Source organism: Ambystoma mexicanum, chromosome 11 (genome assembly GCF_040938575.1).
Source record: "Ambystoma mexicanum isolate Mex_15411 chromosome 11, UKY_AmexF1_1, whole genome shotgun sequence".
Taxonomy (NCBI): Eukaryota; Metazoa; Chordata; class Amphibia; order Caudata; family Ambystomatidae; genus Ambystoma; species Ambystoma mexicanum.
Genome location: NC_090934.1, coordinates 1,019,264,349 through 1,019,286,015, shown reverse-complemented (window position 1 = coordinate 1,019,286,015; position 21,667 = coordinate 1,019,264,349). Strand labels below are relative to the sequence as shown.

The 21,667-nt window shown below is 44.5% G+C and overlaps 1 protein-coding gene across 2 annotated transcripts in view; it reads right to left on the bottom strand.

Annotated features, from left to right (window-relative positions):
* The window catches only part of ITGA11 (integrin subunit alpha 11), a 664,683-nt gene that overhangs the window by 373,801 nt on the left and 269,215 nt on the right, over window positions 1–21,667 (bottom strand). Inside the window, exons 3-4 of one of the 2 annotated variants that reach the window (XM_069624240.1) lie at window positions 10,451–10,560; window positions 2,588–2,679 (exon numbers count right to left, since the gene is read on the bottom strand). In XM_069624240.1, coding sequence (XP_069480341.1) covers window positions 2,588–2,679; window positions 10,451–10,560 — 202 coding nt within the window. Of the gene's footprint in view, window positions 1–2,587; window positions 2,680–10,450; window positions 10,561–21,667 lie in introns of those variants that run through there. The other variant, XM_069624241.1, reaches the window with a different exon arrangement.

The window sequence follows — 21,667 nt, the reverse complement described above, 5'->3', positions numbered from 1 at the left end:
TGCTGCGACAAAACATGCAGAGACAGTAATGCGTAGCGCAAGAAACGAATATACATAATAACAAATATTGGAGGTGAAGGGGGGGTTAGCCAACCGATCCCTTTGCAGTGGACACCTCTCAATGCTACACTGAATCATTCCATTCTCTTTGCTTCCAAAGAGATCGACCCCTGGCCTTCCCTCACTCTTTCCCTGCAAGATGCAAGTGGAAGAGTTCGGGTGGAGATGTGGATGGTTGTGGTGTGAATATTAGAGTGAACTGTGTGAGAGATCTTGGCTTTAGCTACAATATGGTGGTTTTTGGGTTCGGGCTTTGTCTTGTCTGATGGGACTAGTGCTTCACTTGAAGCTACCATCGCCAGCACCATGCTAGTGATGACCAAGTCTCCGGGAAGGCTTGCTGAGTGCTGGATTCTCGTTCATCTTTGGAGGGGATGGGGCAGTGATCTACAAACCTAAGTCCTGCAATGATCACTGTTTTGTCTAGGGAGGATAGCTTAGGGAAAATATGCTCACCTTGGAAGCAAGACCACACGAGCAACAAAGGTTCGATCCCCGGGTCTGTGCTTTGAAACCTCTGGGTATTAAGCACGTTGTAAATAACCAATTACAATTGCCATTTGGTTGCTTTGATCCTTTTGATGCTAATCCCAGGGGTATGGTTTTCTCCACTCACAACCAGAAGCAGAACCAGTTTTTGGTGCGGGGGAGGAGGGCAGTGCCCCAGCGGGAGGCTGGAGTTGCGCTGGCCACTGCTTTTACATGTGGTATTTGACACCCGTACTCTGAGTGGAGAGCGTTAGAGAGAAACCGGTGAGTAGAAAGCAGCACCTCCCGCTCTCCTACCCTGCAACCCATGCTTCCTATGTAATTCTTGAGCTGTCAGGCCGGAGCAGCTCTGGGAATTGCTCCATTACTCAGTGTTTTACACCCATTCTTGCTTTGCTCGCAGTGGCGTCATCAGGAATCATATTTAGGGAGGGCACAGAGGGGGACAAAGACAAAGATTTGGGGGGCGACAGACAAAAGTAGGGAGCCCACCTATGAAAGGGAATGTGTGACATCACAAGCACTCCTGCAGAGAAGCTTTTGTGCACACCAACGACCAAACTCCACTGCACCTCCCCTCCCATCAGAATGCAGGCACTAAACCATTAAGTCACTAATGAACCGCCATTCACAGTTTTGTGTGCTAGATTCTGATTGGAGGGGCTGATCTTGACGGCAGAGGGAACTTAACAGCTCTTCATTGTTGATTGCGGCCCTGTGTGTGTGCCGTGCAGGCGAACACAGCACCGCAGACAGTGCAGAGTGAGTAGCCCAGCTGACGTAGGGGGGCCCAGGATTTCAGAGGAGGGGTCCAGACCCTCCGGGCCCTCCCCTAGCAACGCCACTGTTTGCTCGCCCCTAGGTTCGTCAGTAGTTGTTTCGGGGTGAAACGTCTGCTGAGACCTGCAATGCTTTATTCTCTGATTAACTTCATCTCCTCTTGCCTGGTTATTTTTGTCTCCATTTCTCCAATTCTTTGTTGTCTTCACCCCCTGAACAGCTTCACGGTCATCTTCAGGCCGTGTCCCTATTTCATTGACTGTGCTGCCTTTAGTGTCCTGTGGTTTGCTGCCCCGTGTGATTTCTCTTCAGTCATCCTTCCCTGTGGTCTAGGTTGAGTGGATCATGTTGAAGCAGATAGCAGATTCACACTGATATCCAATCCCCCTACAGATCCACGTGACTTTTTCATTTGCTTGTATTTGTTTTAGTTTGTTTGCATTTGAATCGATTGCTTACATTAGCCCACATGGTCTTCCTGAAAGGCTGCTTATGGATTCCAATTTAACAGTGGAAACTGGCCCTAACCTCAGGAGAAATTGACTATGGCACCAGTCAAAATGAAGTCTAAGGTTGGCTGAGCCAAAGAGTGAGTTATACATCACTCTAGAATCCTGCCATCAAAGATAGAAGGCATGCCTCACTTTATGGCGTAGAGGTACGTGATTTTAGGAGGAGGCAGAACAACCCAGTGGTGGGTGGCCTCATGTCTAATAAAAGTCAGGAAGCTTGATCAAGGGCAAAGTCCTCAGTGGGTGCTTTTCTACATCATATTTTTGGGAGGCATGCGTGATTACCACCAACAGTGGGCGAGGCCTTGGTCTGGCGATGGGCAGTGGGATCCCAGTGATCAGGGGATCCTCCTTTCTGCGGCTCTCCACCAGTGGTGGCTACATGTTGGTCTATGTTTTCTTTTGGCCGAGTGCTGAATAGTCACAGGATAGTCTCTACTGGGCTACTTGGACCTAACATGTTATATGCATTTGCTACATGTATCATGCATGCCCCTAATGCCCTCAGTCCTCTCCCTTCTTTGTATACTAATTATTTGGGATTACTTGCATCTATGTGTAAAGGGCTGAAATGTCAGAGTTAACAGAAAAGACATGAGTTAGACAGTAGTAGAATATCTAGCAGTGGCGGCAAGTCTAAGCCTTATGGGGTAAGACTCGCGGTTGAACACTCTGAACGATGAATAGTAGGGTAGTGCATGCACAGGTAGATGTTTGCATTGGAGCACACATGTGCCGGTGCTTACCACAAAGCTGTTGTCCTTGGGGTTGGTGGTAAGGCTCATGCCCAAGCGCATGTTATCCTTCCGCTCCGACACATTGGAAAGAGTGACTCTTCCTTGGGGAAGAAAACCAAGGTTAGGAAGACCGCAACAAGACAAGAAAAATACAATGGTGCAGTGCCCTCCCCTCGTGATCTCACAGGCCTCATTACAAGTTTTGCAGTAATTCCTCTGATTTACCACCACTCGGTCCAGTGTACTTTCCATTGGATTCCGAGTGGTGGTAGGGCGGTGTAAATGCCAATTGTATTCAGTCCGTAGGACTCCATGGGGATTTTTGGCAGATTTACTGCGAGCGGCAAGTCCACATGGTAACATGCGCCGATTCTTTGCATTAAAGTGGAGGATTTAACACTAGCATCGAGCTGGAGGTAAATACACTACTTCATGGTGGAACACGGAAATCTGCTGTGCTTGTAAAAAGGGGCAGTAAAAGAACTACCGAATTGTGAGGTGGGTGGGCACCACTCTGTGTGTAGTAATTAGAATGCAGTCAATTGACGTGCAATCAAAGAAAACATTAAAAGGTGCATGTCCCTAAAACACCACTGCACATGGTGTTCAATATTATACCAGCAAAAAGAGCAGGGTGTGAGCCCACGGTAAGGGCTGCACTCTACTGAACAGTGATATAACTTTATCAATTGTTCATAATGTGTAGCTCAACATGAAATGATTGTGCTAATTATAAGCATCGATTTACTGACAATTTCAGGTACAAATCAACATGACTTATTCTTAATAAAGGCAGATGCCAAATGGCCAATGCGTTTCGGACCTATATAAGTCCTTCTTCAGGGCACGGTCTAGCATGTGCATAAAAAATCAAATAAAATCCACCAAAAAATAACATGTATTCTGGGCCAGGTATAATCTCAAAGAACTGCCACCACTTTTTCCCCCACACTGCCAAACTCGTAATGAGGCCATTTCTTTCAGACACTGTGAACATGTCTAGTCTTTACTCCACAAGTTTTGTAAAGTTACTCTCATTACACAGTGCACTTCTTGAAGCCTGTTCTCACAGGTACAGTAACACAGGTTTCATAGCAGAAGACTTTCCTGATCACCACACACATACGCAGAGCATTCCTCCTGAGGAAGACCACACATGTCTTTGACATGTCTAAATGCTGGCAGACAGTGACTTTGGTTTCTAGTGCTACTTCGAGATGAACTTCTGAAACACAGAAAACTAATGGATTATTCAACGGCGTTGTGTTCGCTGCACACTATTGGTATGTTATTGCAAAGCTAATATTTGAAGTTTTACAGAAATAATAGCATTGTTTCCTTGAAGAGCATAGAGAAAAGGCCACGCTCTATCTATGCCGATGCTTTCCCGGTCCTCCAAGAGTTCCCAGAAGAGATGCTCGGAATATGGTGGCCTGCACTCGACCCTTTCATTGCAACCTATTGGGTGAAATTCTGCTGAATAAGAATCCAGAAAGCCACCAATGTCCAAACTCAGAAGAACATGAGGTTCCTGTGTGCCGGAGAGAAGGGTAGTGCTTCAGGTGACCATGGGTGGGTGCTGTACTAGAGCAGTCAATCACAGCTTACGGTGACACACGGGAGGCAAGCACACCACTGCATGCCGTAACTTTTGCATCACACAATGAATGACTTTAGTTCAATTTATATAGGAAGCACCACAAAGAACACAAACAACATGTGGTATTGCAGTGCTGAGGTCAGCAGGTGAAGGGGTCCTGAACGCTGAGATCATCAAGGAATGGGCCTGCTCTCTTTTTAGGGAACGATGTAGTTTGCATTGTTGCTGGTGAGTCAGCAACCTAGCTCAGCAGGTTGAGAGCTTGCTGCTGCAATCTGCGATCTGCAGGTTGCAGGTCTAAATCCTGACAAGGCCAATTTAGCCTTTTATCCTTGCAAATTCGATAAATGAGTACCAACTGTGGTTGGGTGGTAATTGTATGTAAAAAAGAATACTATGTACAGTCCTTTGGCTACTATCAGTATGGCCAGGAAAGGATGGTTCTCTGGGCCTGGCCTGCTTTGGCTTTCCATTGACGCTTAGGTGTTCAGATCTTTGCAGAACTGACCTGGTTGCTTTGCAGTGCTCTTCAGGGTATTCATATTATGAGGGTATTTATTGAGCGTGGACTTACCTTTGGGAAGCAATGGAGAACTCTACAAGTCATGGGGGAAGAACACAGTGAGGAAAGCAAAATTAAAGGCAGGGGGGGGGGGGTGGCTCGGCCATTTTACAGCAGGCTATCTAGAAGCAACCAGGGTAGGGGGCGGGAGAGCAGACCACTGTATTGTTGACTCAGTTCATTTGTGTTGGGTTCCAATTACTGATTTTCCAGCCAGCCAGGCCCATAGCCAGCACCCCACCCTGCTGTCATTGCGCCACGGTGGATGAGATTTGAGGGCCTATCAGCATTTGCTGCCTTTTGTGTCAGAATGATACTGCTGTTGCCTTCACGCTAGTGATGTTATATAAGTGTCGGTAACGTACCAGCCCCTCAGTTATGCTATCCAATTAGGGAATAAAGGGTATGCCGGAGCGTGCCCCTTGTTTCCACCTGCACTGCTTTACTGGTATGTGCTGGTTAGGGCAGCCCCCGTGCTGTGCCACCGAGAAGGGCTCTCCGCCTGCCCCTGCCTGATCCCAAGAACGCTAGTGTGGAACAAGGGCATCTTTTCATTTAAATCAATTGCTAGCTACAAAAAAAGTATTGGTTAGCACAAAAAATCCACTTTTCAAAATTTAAATATAGGTTTATTCGCTTAGCAGCTCTCTCATCAGAAATGGGAAATAAGCTGCTGCTGGGAGCTAATTACTGGAAATGCTGGTTCCCGCCGCTGAATCGGCTTCAGGGTTAGGATGTCCCATCGCTCTCCAAATGCCGGCTAGTACCTGCTGTCCAGATGGTAATGCCTGGCCTTCGCTCTCTTTGTCCCGGGGATCCTGGGGCTCTATTCTTCTTTCTCTTTCCGCCTTTCCTATTTGGAAACTTGATAAATGCTCTTTTTTTCTGACCTACCTATTGACGCTGGGTTCTTCTTAGTCTGGAAGACTTCATTTTTGAGGTCCCAGGGACTTGAGTGGACGAGGCAGTCCCTCGAAAGCAGATTGACTTTATAGGAACATAGCGGAGTGGGTGTGGGAGGGGATGAGCGGGGAGAAAACAATCTAAAACTGCATCAGAGAAATGACCATGGCCTGGTGGGATTATTGCTACACAATTATATAGTCATCCCCAAAAAAACATTTTACATCAAACACACAAACGCAGAAGTAGGCAGGAAGAGGACCAGCGTTAAAAGGTGCTCTGTAGCTCTGGATAGAGGGTTTCCTTTTCCTGCTTTGTGGGGTGTGGGTCAGCATTGGAGATCCCCCTGGTGGGTGAAGGTGCAAGCACCATCTTGCTGTGCAGCCCAACATTCCTGACCGCCACGCGCTTTGCTTGATATCTCTGCTAGCTCCCTGCAATACGTTGCCTTGAAAACCCAACACTCATCTGAGCTCATTCTATCGATCACTTTCGATCACTTATAAGTCGTTAGTCACACCCATTGTGAGATAGGAGAGTCATGCTGCACATGTTATAAGATGGCGGTCGTCTTGTGTGTTGTGTTGCTGTCTGGTTATCTCTTAGTGTTATGCCTCCTTATTAACCTTCATTTTATTTTTAAATCTTCTGCGGCTGTGCTTGCCTCGAACAACTGAGAGTTTTGCCTTTTTTGATTTGAAATGATTCATCAGTCTTGTGTGTAATAGACGTGACCTTTGTCTGCATGTGCTGCCCTGTTCGATCAATTTGACCTTTTGGAGAACTTCTAATTCATTGTATTTATTCGTTTTTATTTATTTTATTGTTATCCTATGTACTGCAGTGCCCCCTCCCCCTTGCCCCTCTCACTTTTCCCTTTCCCCCGACCCCTGCACTTGTGCGATCTCAATGTCACCTGGCCTAGTAAGATCGTTGTCTCTGTCTTCCCTCTGTTCCCCTCTCTTTGCCTCGTCGCGCCTTCAAACACTTGTGTTTTAGGCGTGTTATAAATGCCATATATATCATATCATATCATATCATATCATATCATATCATATCATATCATATATGTCTCTCTTTGCCATGGCCAGGGTACACATGGAGGCTAATGGTACAGGACCTTAAAGGGGAGCCCTGATTCTATTGCTTGCCCATATCAATGTTGGCATTTACCTTTCTTCTGTGTGTGTTCTACCTATGATGCCACCATTCCTCACCCAAAGTAGTCTTCTCAAGACCGCCATCAGCGTCTCCAAGTAGAGTGCACATACTTAAGACGATGCACGCACGATCTCAGCTACAGAGCAGGAGTGGTGTGATGAGTTAGAGACGAGTTGCAACGGCCTAGAATCTACATAGTACGTAACAACACACTAGGTGTTAATTAGAATCTGGACACCCAGACCGGTAGCAACCCTAGAAATAATGTACTAGTAATGTATAAAACCAACGGGTATAGTCCACACTTTGGACGCATGGACCAAATTACACGTTAATGGCTACTAATGTACACCTGTTATTGTCATACCTGCCATTCCAGGACCATCAAGCTCCTTTATGCTCCCTAAACGCTCCCTCTTACCGGCATCTTCAGCTTTTAGAACGGCTAGGCCGTTCTACACACAATGTAAGCTATCTGGGAGGCGCCGTTAATACTGCACTTACCGGTGCTGTTATGTTGGGGCTACGATCACGTTTGTGTGTTTTTTCTCCTTCTCTACATTACGTGCTTGGATCACCTGACCAACGTGTACGTCATCACGTTGGTCAGGTGCACGTCAGCTGACTGCATTTAACAGAACAGATTCTAAGCGACGGCACTTCTGATCGCGTTAACTTGACTATTGTTCTGGAGCTTGGCATCTGCTGCTTTCTCGCAGACGCTTTTCGTCCATTCGGCAATTTTGCCTTTCTCAGCCGCACGGATTGATTGTCTTCCGCGTTCCTACGCGGCGCGCCGCATTACCCGCTCTGTTCCCGTACAGAGTCTCTGCTGTGTTTTCTACGTGGCGCCCAACAACACTCAGCTCCAATTTCATATGGAGCATCCAGTCGTGTTCCCACACGACGCCCCGCATTACCCGCTCTGTTCCCGTACAGAGTTTCAGCCGTGTTTTCTACATGGCGCCCAACAACACTCAGCTCCAATTCCATACGGAGCAACCAGTCGTGTTCCTACGTGCCACCTAGCAACTTCCTTTTCCAACTCCATACAGAATCTTAAGCTGATTTCTACAAGACTGCCATATACACCCTGTAGAGTCCGGTTCCCTATCCTACCTATACAGCAAGAGAGGTTAGTTTCTGTTGGTTTATTCCCAGAGATTCTGTCCTACAACTCTCCCAACTGGACTTCTTCCCAATACCAAAAAGGGCATACCTTCCTGGATCAAGATTCTCCATCTCCTCCTCCTAATTATCTACTAAATAGTGCACTGAACTTTGGATGCTTTCCTGTGTGCACCAACCCGACTCTAGTGCGGCACTCATTCCGTACGGGTTAGTTTCCTCACTTTCCCTTCCTTGTCGTTGTTTTCCTGGGTTTCTTCGGACATCTTTGGACTACCAGTGGCTGTGCAAAAGGTTAGTGTATATCAGATAGGATCTTACTGTCCTCTTAATTACTATAGTATCCTGATACATTTCCTCTCTATCAACAGCTTGGTGAAACTTGGTCCACTCACGCCCTTCCCACTGATTACTCTCTCTGACTGTAGAATTATTACCAGTCAAAGAGTGACATTAGTTAGAAGGTTTCTCTTGACTACACTTCGTTCTACTTCTGCCATCAGTCGGTTGGGAGAAGACGTTGAGTGTATCCTTTACGGCTACCAGTCTGTATCCTTTAAAAGGGAATCCGAGGCATTGTATTCTGTATCCTGTGTGTTTCATTGTCAGAAAACCTGAGTTCTAACAGTTATGCACTATTGTTTTGTCCATGTTCTGCCCCCGTCTCGGGAGGATAGCTCAGCGGCAACGTGCTCGCCTTGGAAGCAACGCGATATGGAGCAACACGGGTTCGATCCCTGGGTCCATGCTTAGAAACCTCTGGGTATTAAGTGAGTTATAAATATCATATCACACACACTATCAGATGTAATAAGTGTTTGTTGAAAATGTCTATTTGCTTTATTACATGCTTCTCATGTTCTGCACAGTTTATCATAGTCCACTGAATTCAATAATTTCATCATTGACACAGTACACAACTGTCAATAGGACCAAGATATTTCTGCTGCCTTATCCAATGTTTTTTTTAAAAAATATATATTATTTTCTGTTTGTTTGTCACTATGTATAGACAGATATCGAGGGAAAATGATGACTCCCGATTTTGAAAATTAAAAATATTGAATAGTGAAAAAGGAAGAGGTGGTTAAATAACTACACCCCCCGCCCCCGCAAAAAAATCTAAATGATTAGTTAACTTCTCTGTTGCTGAAGAAATGTGGGAACCAATGGACATTCATTGTTTATTTTGGCCAGCAAATGAATGCACACCTCGTGCATAAGGAGTTTGATTATTGGGACACCCTATGTTACGTAGTATTCTCTGACCCGAGGTTCCAATAAAGAGGGGTTCTGCCTGCGGTTACACTAAAATGTACATAGATCAGCTCTGGGGGTTTTGGATCTAACGGTAATGTTGTATCAGATTAATTGCAGGTGTGAGATAGCAGCACTGTGCTTCAACTGAGAAAAGACAGCAAACAGGCGAGACGCAAACTATAGACAAGTGCAATGAGGGGGGTGGAGCAAGCGAAGAACATTAGGAGAATGGACCCGAATCAGAATTAAAACTGAGAGGGGTGTCAGGAAACGAACACATAAGAGTCGGGAGACAGGAAGCCGGAGCAAAACCTAGAGAAGTAGTTAGGACAGTGGGAGGAAAAATGAGAGCCAGGGGTCACAAGAGGTGAACATGTGGAAGGAGTGGGACATGGGATCAAAAGTGGCATCAGTGGCCAGGAATAGAGGGACAAACCTGCACAGAACAGGAAACAGAGGAGCGCTCACTGAGAGAAGTCAAAACATGCGCAGAAGTAACATATTTAGAGAAAAACCTAGACGAGGTCTATTAAAGAGTTCCCAGGGGCTAGACTGCCACCAAAGCACTGTAAGATAATTAGTTTAAAGACCGGAAAACAAGGAAAGCATTTGGGGAAAAGACACAAAAGAAGCAGGGACCTCAGAAGCAAACATCAGGAAGCAAAACCCACATCTTTGGAAGGAATGAAGAAAAAGGATAGGAAACGTGAAACTACTTCAGAAAATGGGCATAAAGCAGGGAGAAAAGACGAAAAGAAGATGAGAAACAAGGAACAGAATCAGAGAACGTTGATGCAACTGAGCAAGAAGCTAAAGAAGCACGAGTGAAGATGAAGAGAAGCCAGAGAAATGGCAACGATGAGGAGAGAAGGGAAAGCCAATGAAGATGAAGACAAAGAAATAAAAAAAGAGAAGGATGCGAGAGAAACATCGGATAGAGAAAGGAGACTCAGAAAAGGATCATGGCACACAGAGCGGTCTTTGAGATGTGGCAAGCAGGCAGAGGACTAAGAGAACAGAGAGAAAAAAAAACGAAAACCCTGAGAAAGGAAAGAAAATGTTATACATTAGTGCAGAGGGCAGGAACAGGAAATAGAGGGCATGTTAACTGTCAGGAGGATCTGGTCACAGGGAGGAGAAATCAAAGTGATGAAGGATAGTGGAAACCTGCCCACAAATAAAGGAAACCAGATGAGGAAACAACGAGGACAGCGACACTAAACAGAGACAATATAAAGACATGATCGCCCAGCCTTACCAATGTTGAGCTTGATGCAATCACTTGTTGTCTCGTTGCTGACGGAACACTTGAAGATATCTCCAGTTCTCTGTAGTCCGTTCATCTCAAAGGGCGCTCCCACCACCAACCTGTCCACAATCAATCAATGACACACATGAGAATACAACAAGAACCTCTGAACATAGGATGACTGATAGATAGAGGCTTCCACCTCCAACCTACCAGCAATCAATGATTGACAGCTGTCAGCAAGTAATTGTTCTTTTATAAAAACACTTTATACCAGCAAGTGGTTTCTAAGCGTGGGATTGAGATTTGAACCTGTGTTGCACTGTGTTGTCTTGTTTCCAAGACAAATGCGTTGCCCCTGAGCTATCCTTCCTCCCCTAATAAATGATAGACCAGGAGAACATATCAATAAACGTCGGAATATCAAGCGACTTCACCAGTAACTTGTCAGCAGTCATACAAACACCAACAAGCCATCCCACTGCTAACCCATCGACAATCGATACAAGATATCAAAAACCAACTAATGGCACTTGTCAGACCGTGTGAGACAGATCAGTGAGTTGAGCACCCACACTGGCCAGTTGTGTTAAGTCTGCAGAAGTATGGGGTTGGCCAAGGAGACAGCAGCTTGAACCTGCAGCTCCTGGTCCCCTCCCTGAAGCTATTTCAAGATTGATAATGAATTCAAAAAAGAAAATTCAAGAACCAGAAAATCCTACTTCCAAGAAACAGAAACAATTGATGGAGGTGGAAGAGGAGAATCCTAGCAGTCAGGACATTTATAAGCTTCTGAAGCAGGTGTCTCTGGACATGGTAGAAGTGAAAACTACCTTGGCAGAACTGAACTCTAAGGTGTGTCCTCTGGATGGCAGAGTGGAAGAGTTGGAAAGAAAATCACATTCAATGACTTCAGAGATGGCAGGAAGTTACAGGGTCTATAACAATTTAAAAAAGGACCTCCATGATGAGAAAGACCGGAGACTGGAAATGGACTTCAAACTGCGGGAAAGAAATGTCAGACTGATTGGAGTAGAGGAAGACCCTGGAGTTGAGAAACTGATTTCAGCAGTTATTGGGATTTTCAAGGATTGCTTTGGTCTAATGTCAATTAAGGAGGAGGATATTGACCATGTTTATAGGATTGATAAGCAGCCTGGCTCTAGACCTAGGCACATCATGGTGGTCTTTGTTTTGGCCAGGAAGAAGGAAGGTTTGCTGCTTGCTGCTCGGTCTAAGGGAACTACCTTCTACAAGGGAAAGCCTATTTTTGTGTTCCCGGATTGCCCTAAAGAAATCATGGCAGCTCGGAAATGATTTAAGGGTGTAAAAGACTTGGCAAAGTCCCTGAAAGTGAAGTCTTTCTTGAATAGATATAATTCTATGACTTTGATGTTGCCAGAGGGAGAGAGAAGTACTTCTGACCCAAAGGAAGCTTTATCTTGGCTTGAGGCATTACGGGATAATACTAACGCAATTGATGATTGATTTGACATTTTATACTTATTAATGGCCTTCCTCCCCCTCCTCATATTTTTTGATTTTTGTGTGGGTTTTTTTTTTTTTACATTGGATTGCATTGGTGAAGATGGCGCCGAGTGCTTAATTCAGTTACAAGTTTAAAATTCACCTGCAATTCGGTGCTGGAATGCGGCTCTTTGAGTTCCTTCCCGTGGGCAACACATCTCTGAGGAAGGGACCTTCATTGTTGACACGTAACGTGCGGCGCTGCATTACGCTCCGCTTCAAGTGTCTATAATTCGGCGTTGAGGTCGAGTCCGGATTATGGCTGTGATTCCTCCTTCCGCGTCGCGCGTCTGCGATGCTGCCTGCGATGAGGGATGAGGATGCGTCCGGATTCAGCGGTGCTCCTCCTTCGGTGACCGTTTTGAGATGCTGACCACGCCGCTTGTAATGATAAGGTACGTGTTGGAGCCTATGGAGTTGTGAAGCTTATCATCCATTATATTCTGTCCGGAGAGGGATTCTTTTGCTCCGGCCTTTGCTGTCGGTTCAAAGTCTTTCAAATATCTGCGAGCGGTATTTCATGTAGACTGAAATGCTAATTGTACCTGCTAGATAATAATAAAAGTACAAGTGGGATGCTGCTCAAGGAAACTAGACGCGCCGCATAAAATGGCACGTGATGGCGTCCTCTATAAAGTCCCTCTTTGGATCAGTGGTGCATGTCATACTTCCGAAAAGTGAGCGGAAGAACCTGCGCCTCTTTGTGCCTCTTCTGAACAGTGTTTAACTGCCTCTGTGTCGGTCCATCAATTCAGTACAGGTCTGTGCTGTAACTGACTGTGTGAATATGCCAGAGACAAAGGTACTTTCAGTCATCTACCTCTTTGCCTTTTGCTACTGTTAGAAATGCATGGCTTGCTAGTGGAACGAGAACCACGGGCCTGGACGTGGAGCCCTTGAAGGGGGGGGTGGGGTTAATCGATCCTTGCTGGTGAAAAACGTGTCTGTCCGTGGGATGGAACCAGTTCGCACCCATACAATCAGAACCAAGGTTGTTGGCCAGAAGATGAAAGTTGGTAAAACTGTACAGACTGAAAGCTCTATTTCAAAATCTGGTGATAGGGGTGTTTGCCCCTTTGCTCAGCTGAATATGGATGATTTCCTTTCTGGAGTAGATACACATTTGTGTCTGATTTGTCCATTTTGGCGCCAGTCATTTCTTCGGAACTTGCAGTAACAGTTGATTTATCTCTGGGTTTTTTCGGTCTTTTGCAACGTAATTCTGGCACATTTATTAGCCAGGAGCACGACATGGAGGAGGTGCAATTATACTACCAAACCTGTATTAGTTCTCTGTTTGCTCTTTATGAGTTGCAACATAACATAGTTACTGAGGAAAGGAAACGGCTCGGAGGCTTGGGTTATCAGGGGAGCCGTGTTTAGAACAAGCCAAGCCGTTTGCAGATTTGGGGTGGTAGATGGGTATGTGGCCTTACTGTGCCTTTGTTTTGTCCATGGTCAGTTGGTAACGATCACTATATCTGACACCTGGGGCAATTGGGGCGGGCATCCTCAGACACAGATGTATTGACATGGATTATGGCTATCTCCCGGACATATGTATGCTGATAACATTGCAATATTTTGATAACATTGGAGACATCATTGATGCACAGCTGCGGAGGTTTGTTTTCCATTTTGCATTGGCTTCATGGCTGACACCAGAGTCATCGTGGAGCTGTTACTTCTAATGCCCCTCCACCTGCTGTTTGGTCCAGGTGAAGGAATGGGCATGTGTCTGACCCATGAGGATATGTGGTGCTTTTCATTCTGGTATTGTGAAAGGAGACAGTGTGGGATGGAGGCCATTCAATGTACTTTGGTCCATGATGCAGCAGGGAATAGTCAGGGGCGGAGATTTTAAACCGTGATTGTCTGCTATGTACTTTGCTGCACTGTTTCTTGTTTTACTTTATTGGTGTGATTTTGTTTCCCTTTTTTTTTTTTGGGGGGGGGGGGGAGAGGGGAAGGTGGTATCTTTCTGCTTGCAGGTTTTCCAGAGTGATGTTTGGACTAATAGTGGAGTGGTCTGCAGGGTGTTGTTTTAGATATATTTGCTGTTGCACCCTTTTCGTCCGTTGCATCTATCAGAGATGCTCTTGAAGGGTTTCATGTTATGCTATGCTAATAGTTTCCTTGAAATTTACATGGGCTCTTTTTAATTTTGGTGTTTTCTGGTTGGTGATGTTTATATGAGATTGGGAGGGGTACCGGGAATGGCTTGGGGTTTGTTAGTTCTTGTTGACGTTGGATTCATACTTCTGCAGGTGGGGGTGGGGGAGGGTATTTGATTTTTATAAGTACAGAATTTTTTATTTGGTTTTTTATTGTTTTATTTTTTCCCTTGCAATGCCGTCTGGGGGGGGGGGTGACCAGTTGTCTGTTTCCTCATGGAATATAAATGGTCTAAACAATCCACTCAAAAGGCAAAAGATTTTTAATTGTTTGAAGGATATGCACAGTGATGTTTATTTTCTTCAAGAGACCCAATTTATTGCTGGATGAAGTTAATATGTTACGCAAAGGATGGATTGGGGAATTCTTTGTCTCGTGCTATTCATCCAAGAGTAGAGGGGTCGCTATTCTGATTCGGAAAAATTCCCCGATTAAGGTCTTAAACTCTTGCTCTGATAAGGAGGGTAGAGTCGTTGCACTCTTGGTGGAAGTTCAGGGAGTTCAAACTGTTCTTTGTAATGTTTACGCTTCCTCAGTGGATGATGGTTTATTCTTTGGAAAAGTTGCTCAAATGTTGCAGGATTTTCATTGCCGCAATGTTGTTCTAGGGGGAGATTTTAATTTGGTTATGGATAATGTCAAAGATCGAAGTGGACCCAGTGCTGTTTGCAGGAGGGATCCAACATTCTGTTCTTTTAGCTCACTTATTTCTGAATTTGCCTTAGAAGACTGTTGGAGATTACTTCATGCTAATTTGAGAGAATACACGTTTTATTCTAGCGCTCATGATTCACATTCTCGTATAGATATGTTTTTCACGGCTGGTTCTGCAACCTTAAACCTAGCTAGCTGTGAGATTGGATGTATTGCGGTCACAGACCACGCCCCTGTGTTTATGGAGATGAGTTTACAGTTTGATTCCTCCAGAACGTTTTGTTGGAGAATGAACACCTCAATTCTTTGGGATGAGACAATTGTGGATAAAATCAGATCTGAAGCGGATTATTTTGTGTTGGAGAATAGGACAGATGGAATGGATGTTGGAACAGTCTGGGAGGCATTTAAATGTACAATGCGGGGCTTGATTTTGGGCTTGTCCAGTTGTAAGAGGAAATGTTTGGAAAGGAAAAGTTTGGATTTGGAACAAAATATTAAGCAACTCTCAAAGGATTTGATAAATGATTCTGTGAATTTGGAGAAGAGGAGGGCACTGAGGGGACTGCAGAGGGAGTTGAATGAAACTTTGAAAATGAAGGCTGCAAAGGACTTGTTCAAATTGAAATGTTCTTATTTTGAATATGGTGAAAAGTGCGATCGCTCGCTTGCCTTTAGATTGAGACAGCAGCAGTCAGAAAGGTCTATCACTTCTATTAAAAGAGAGAATGGTCATGTGACCTGTGATCCAAAACTGATTAATGAGATATTCAAGGAATACTATATGAAGCTGTATCAGAATGAGTTGGGAGTCAATGGATTAGATGAGTCATTTTTGGAAGGGTTGGAAATGCCTAGAGTGAGTGATTTGGAGAAAGCCATGCTGCGAGGGGGCTGTGACTGTGGATGAAATGAAATCTGCGATTGGGAAATTGAACTCGGGCAAGTCTCCTGGTCCGGATGGTCTGCCTGCTGAATTTTATAAAATCTTGCCTGATTCGGCGGTGGACCTTTTGCGAGATGTTTCCATGGAATCTAGGGTGGGGGGTTTGCTTCCTGCTTCTACTAGTCATGCCATTATATTGGTTTTTCTTAAGAAGGATAAGGATGGTTGCTTGACTTCGAACAATCATCCGATCAGCTTGATTAATTCAGATAATAAGATTTTGGCGAAATTGTTGGCCCTGCGCTTGCAGACTCTTCTTGTGAAGTTGGTGCACACTGATCAATCAGGTTTTGTTCACGGCCGGAGAACAACTAGTGATATTAGGACTTTATTATTGTTGATGACACATGCACATGATATGGAGGATGATGTGGCTGTGTTTTCTTTGGATGCGGATAAATCGTTTGATCGCGTTGATTGGAACTATTTGATCTCTGTATTGCGTGCTATGAATCTGCGAGAGGAATTTATTTCCTGGATTAGCTTGCTTTATGCTTGTCCGACTACCGCGGTCAGAACTAATAGGCAATTGTCAGACTCTTTTGTACTACAGAGGGGTACGAGGCAGGGATGTCCTTTATCCCCCCTGATATTTGTTTTAGCCATGGAACCATTGGCAATTGCCTTGAGGTTGACGTGGGAATGCAGGGTCTAAGTTTTCATGGTGCTGATCAAATGTTGTGGTTTTATGCGGATGATCTGCTATTATTATTACAGAATTTGACAGTGTCCCTTCTGGCCTTGCTGGATGTTTTAGATAGATTTCATGCGGTGGCAGGATTTAAGGTCAATTGGTCTAAATCTGAGGTATTGCCGATTTCAGGTTACTGTGATAAGAGTTTGATTACTGGACTTGGGTTTCAGTGGTGTGACAGGAAACTGAAATATCTGGGTATATGGCTGACCCCGCTGGTGGATGAGATGGTTGTGGTGACCATGAATGAGGTGTGTGGTGACTTGAAAATGAGCATTTTGAGGTGGTCTTTGCTTCATTTGTCCCTTTGGGGCAAGGTGAACGCTCTAAAAATGAATGCAGCACCGAATATTAATTACATTCTAGGTATGCTTCCGGTGAGAATTGGCCAACATTTTTGGAAGAAAATTGATGGTTTGTTGCAGTCCTTTCTATGGGATAATAAGCTGCCACGGCTAAAATTATGGAAACTTCAGTTGCCAGTGGAAAAAGGGGGTCTGGGGATGCCGAACTTCAGGGCATATCATTTAGCTTTTTCAAGTCATTTTATTGTTCCCTTTTTGATGGATATGCCTGATAAATGGGTAATTGCTGAGGCAAGTATGTTGGGACCGCTCCCTCCAAGTGCAATTATCACGGCAACAAACAAGTTATGTAAGAAATCGCCTTTGATGGTCTTTCTGAGAGAAACGTGAAGACAGGTACATGAATTGTTGGGATCGGTTGCTTCAAAGACCATTCATGCATCCATTTGGTTGAATCCGCTGATTTCTGTCGGGGGTAAGTCTTTATTCTGGCCAGATTGGTTTCTAGGTGGAGTTCTCTGGATTGATGATGTTCTGGTGGAAGGTGAGTGGATTGGAGAGCGTGAGTTGTGAGCGAAGTTTCACATTGATAATTTCAGATCTGATGACTTCAGAAAATTGAAAAGATGCATAGGTGATGTGGCGGAGCAAGGAAGTTCAATGGTAAATCTCTTTCTTAAAGAGAGGGAGCCAGGTGGTTGTTCGATTGCTAGCAGGATTTACAATTGTATTGTGTCTGCTTATAAGGAAAATTCTGATTTGAGAGATGAATGGGGAAGGAGATTGGGGTGTGAGATTTCGCCCGAGATATGGTTGGATATGTGTGCGAATGTTAAACTATGTGCTATTGATTTGGTGGAACGGTCAAGACAGATAAAGATCCTCAATAGAGTGTTTTGGAGTCCGGAACAAATGTTTAAGAGGCGGTTGATGGACTCGGATGATTGCTGGTGTTGTGGGAATGGACAGGGAAGTTTGGAACATCCACTGTGGGAATGTGTGCGTGTACGGGGATTTTGGCATGATGTTTGTTGTGCCTGTCTGCGTGTTCTGAATATGGATGTTGAATTGGATTTTATGACAATGATTTTGGGAGGTGGAGAATTGCTGGAAGATCTCTCTGTGTCACAGGAAAAGTTTCTGCTCCGTGGTGCTAGTCTGGGCAAAAAGTTGGTTCTGAGGGGCTGGAAATCAAGGATTGCACCAGTTCTTGAAGACTGGATTGAGGGGATGTCTGCCCTTGCGTCCATGGAAAAGGTGGTTTTTTAAGAGGCAAGGGAAGTTGAGTATGCATGGGAGGGTTTGGGATGACTTCCTGAACATTTACTAGATTCTTTGTGGTAATATATTTATATTGTTCTGCTGTTTCATCTATACTTTATGGTTCTGTACTGATTGACTAATTTATTTGTTTATCTATATGTAAAGTTTCATAAATAAAAAATAAAAAAAAGAAGTATGGGGTTGGAGCCCAGGCAGGACCAACTCAGGCTTTCATCTTTAAGAAGCCAATAACTTGAGTATTGCTAAATGATGGAAACATGACCCCTATGGTTAATAGATCAACAATCAACCCATGGCAAATGTGAGCTTTTACAAATAAACTACAACATATGTAATGCTGAGCTGGGCTATCAACAATCCAAGAATGAACTGCTAACACACAATGAATGATAGATATGAGCTAACATCAACAGCCCACTACATTAATACCCACTCAACAATTACTGAGCGGCAGATGTCTGTTAGATATCCAAAAAAGAATTAAACATTATTTGCTTGCAATATGCACTTTCAAATTGATAAAATAAATACAAACCTCCAGAGATATGAACATATTAACATTATAACATTAATCAATAATGCTGGCCGAAGTTGTCTTTATGAACGGTTTGCAATTGGAGTCATTAAACCTGGATAATGCACTTTAGAAATTAAACAGCACTTTAGAAACTGTATCGCATTTTAGAAACGGTATCGCACCTTACAAACTATATAGCACTTAAGAAATTGAATTGCACTTTAGAAACTGTACTGCATTTTAGAAATTAGGTTTGTATATTCCAAACTGTAACATACATTAAATTCTGACAATGCACTTTAGAAACTATATTGCGCTTTGAAATTGTACTGTACTTTAGAAATCAGACTTGTACATTAGAAACTGTACTGTACCTTAGAATCTACGTTGCATAATATGTTGTACAATCTTTGTCTTTTAATATGTTTGGTCAATTCTGTTTTACTACGTTGACGAATTTCAATCATTTCTCTTTTTAATTGTTTTTACATATTGTTAATGTTAATGTTAAAGGTTATTATATAACCATATAACTTAAATAAAAAAATAAAACAATTATAACATTAATTAGTGAAATGGCATCTTTATACCAATTGATCAAACATCCCATTTACTAGGGTTTTATGATCTGAATCCATGTTCAGCCACATCACAGTGTATCTATCAATCGTACAAAATCGACCAGACAATCCACATTTAAAGGTTCTATCTCCAAACGCATTTCATTCTTGTTATGCTCTATGTGGTGAAGGCACTTTGTCCAAGGCAGAAAGACATCTGAAGTCTAAGTGGAGCTACCTGCACCTTGATGTGAACCCTGGAGGCTTTTAAGCAGGGGAACCCTAAGCACGCGTGCAGTCTCTGCACCACTCGCCGTGTCAAGCCAGAAAACATGCCTCCTAGAAATAATGTGCACAGCCCCATGACAATTTTAGGTACCCCAAACACCGTACACAGCAGTTCATAGTCAGCTGGTGGAGGAAGAAATAACTAATGTACTAAACTTGGTCTGCGGGTCCATCCACTGAGCCGGAGTTCCGACTTCTCAGACATCAGAAGGCAAGACCAGAATCAGGTGCTGGCTGCTGCTCAGAGACTTCTTCTAGTTGTCCATGTGTAACCAGAGAGCCAGAGTACCACCTTGTGACACTGAGGTTAGGAACTGGGCCAGACCAAAAGGAGTAGAGCTCTGCTCCGTCCTGAGGCCCAGGGCCACCCAAAAAGCTCTATTTTCTGTTCCAGAGCCAACGGAAGACTGAGTGCAGAACCAGCCAACAACTCACATTCTGTTCAGAAGCTGTCCAAATTGGTAGATATCACTTGCAATTTACAAAATTATTTTGTTAGGGTAAGTACTTGAAACAATGCAAAGAGCAGAGTCTAACTTCCATTACTTACTCAAAAGGATTTCTTGCTGAATCACTGTGACAGACATGTTTCACATTTAAAATTGTCGACTTTCTTATGTTCCCATAATGCTCGTTGTCATTATGCAAATCATCAAGCTTAACGTCCATGAAGAGATACCGAGTTGTGTTACCTGGCCTGGGGCCAAGCCCGTTGACCCCTTACCCTAAGGATGATGGGTTCCCAGAGTAAATGTTTTCCATTTCCAGCAATGGAGACACTGACATTATTACTCAGCCTGATTTCAGCGTGGCAGTCCCATGGGGGAGATGCACCCAAACCTCCTACAAATACCCTCACCTGGAATTAAGAGGAAGAAGGGCTTACCCACAAAGAGGGGTGGTGGATTCACACGGCCATGCAGGATCAGGAAAATCCAGGGAAAAACAGGACGAATAAGAGCCCTTACTGCCCCCCCCCCTCACCCACCCAATAACTCCCACTATAAAAGGAGACAGGAATCTTCTAGCTAATGGGATAGAGGACAGTACTCCATTACAGAAAGACAGATAAACAGGGTGAGGAGAAGGAGGAGGAGTGAGACCAGGAGGAGCCATGGGAAGAGGAGGGGTAGGCAGAGCAGGAATCAAAGGGGTGCGACGAAGAGGAGGAAGGCAAGAGCTGAGGTGGCTGATCAACAGGGTCAGCTGGGAACATGGCCAGTATAATGGAGGTGGACAACTTCTGGAAGTCACAGTGATTGTGAAGCCAGGTGGAGACCCAAACTAGAGCAGGTGTGCTGTACTCCCTAAAACTGGCTCAGCAATTCGGACACTATATCCCCAAGACCACAGAGAGTGAGACTAGAAAAACAGAGTTAGGGCTCAAACTAGGGTGGCAGTGAGCAGGCCATGAACAGAAACCCTAGAGTTAGCACCCAGGTATGGGGGAGAAATTCCTATCAAGAAGTAACCAGGTAGGGGGAACTACATACCCGAGTTGCCCCAAGCGATCCAGCATGAGACTCGTAGCGCACTCGAGGGACCTGCGCACCTGCCATTGTGTAGAGAACCAGACCTATGAAGACACAAGGGGACCACATCCCGAAAGAACCTCCAATCGTTAGAGGCAGCAACGTAGTGAAGCCACAGAAACTGAACAATAACCAGGGTCTCGGAGGACCAGATCCTACCCAAGAAATCAAAGTACTGGGGATACTTGAACTCCCCGAGACTGTGAGGGGCTTTGAAGAGCCTTGCCCCAGTGAGCCCTCATGGGATCCTGCTATCTAGAATAGAGCCTGGCCTTTTTGATTCTGGCACAGGTTTTTCGGGAGTAGGGCTTAAACCATATTGTTTTGTTCATCCCAACGCCGTTTATAATGGGGTCTGCAACCTGTGGCTCTTGCACATGATCCCTCACCATTAACTATTCTGGCTGGGTCCTGGGGAGTTGTAGTGCAAAACATCTGGGGAGCCAAATGTTGACAACTTCTTGCTTTTATTATTAGAATGTCCGTCTTTTGTTAGCAGGCATTCTTTCTTTAAGGAGGTGGGTGGCGGGGCCTGACCAGGGTGGCAGCTGCGGGGTCATGGGGTGACTCCCATGAACAATGGATGAAAATGCAACGTTCAAACAGACTCGACCAAACTAACCATTTCTAATGTTATAATAGTGGAACCACATATAATCGTTTTAGCTAGTTCCTAAACTGGGGAAGGTTGTCAATAACTCTGAGATGTTCTGGTAGTTTGTTCCATATCGTTGGGGCTAGAAG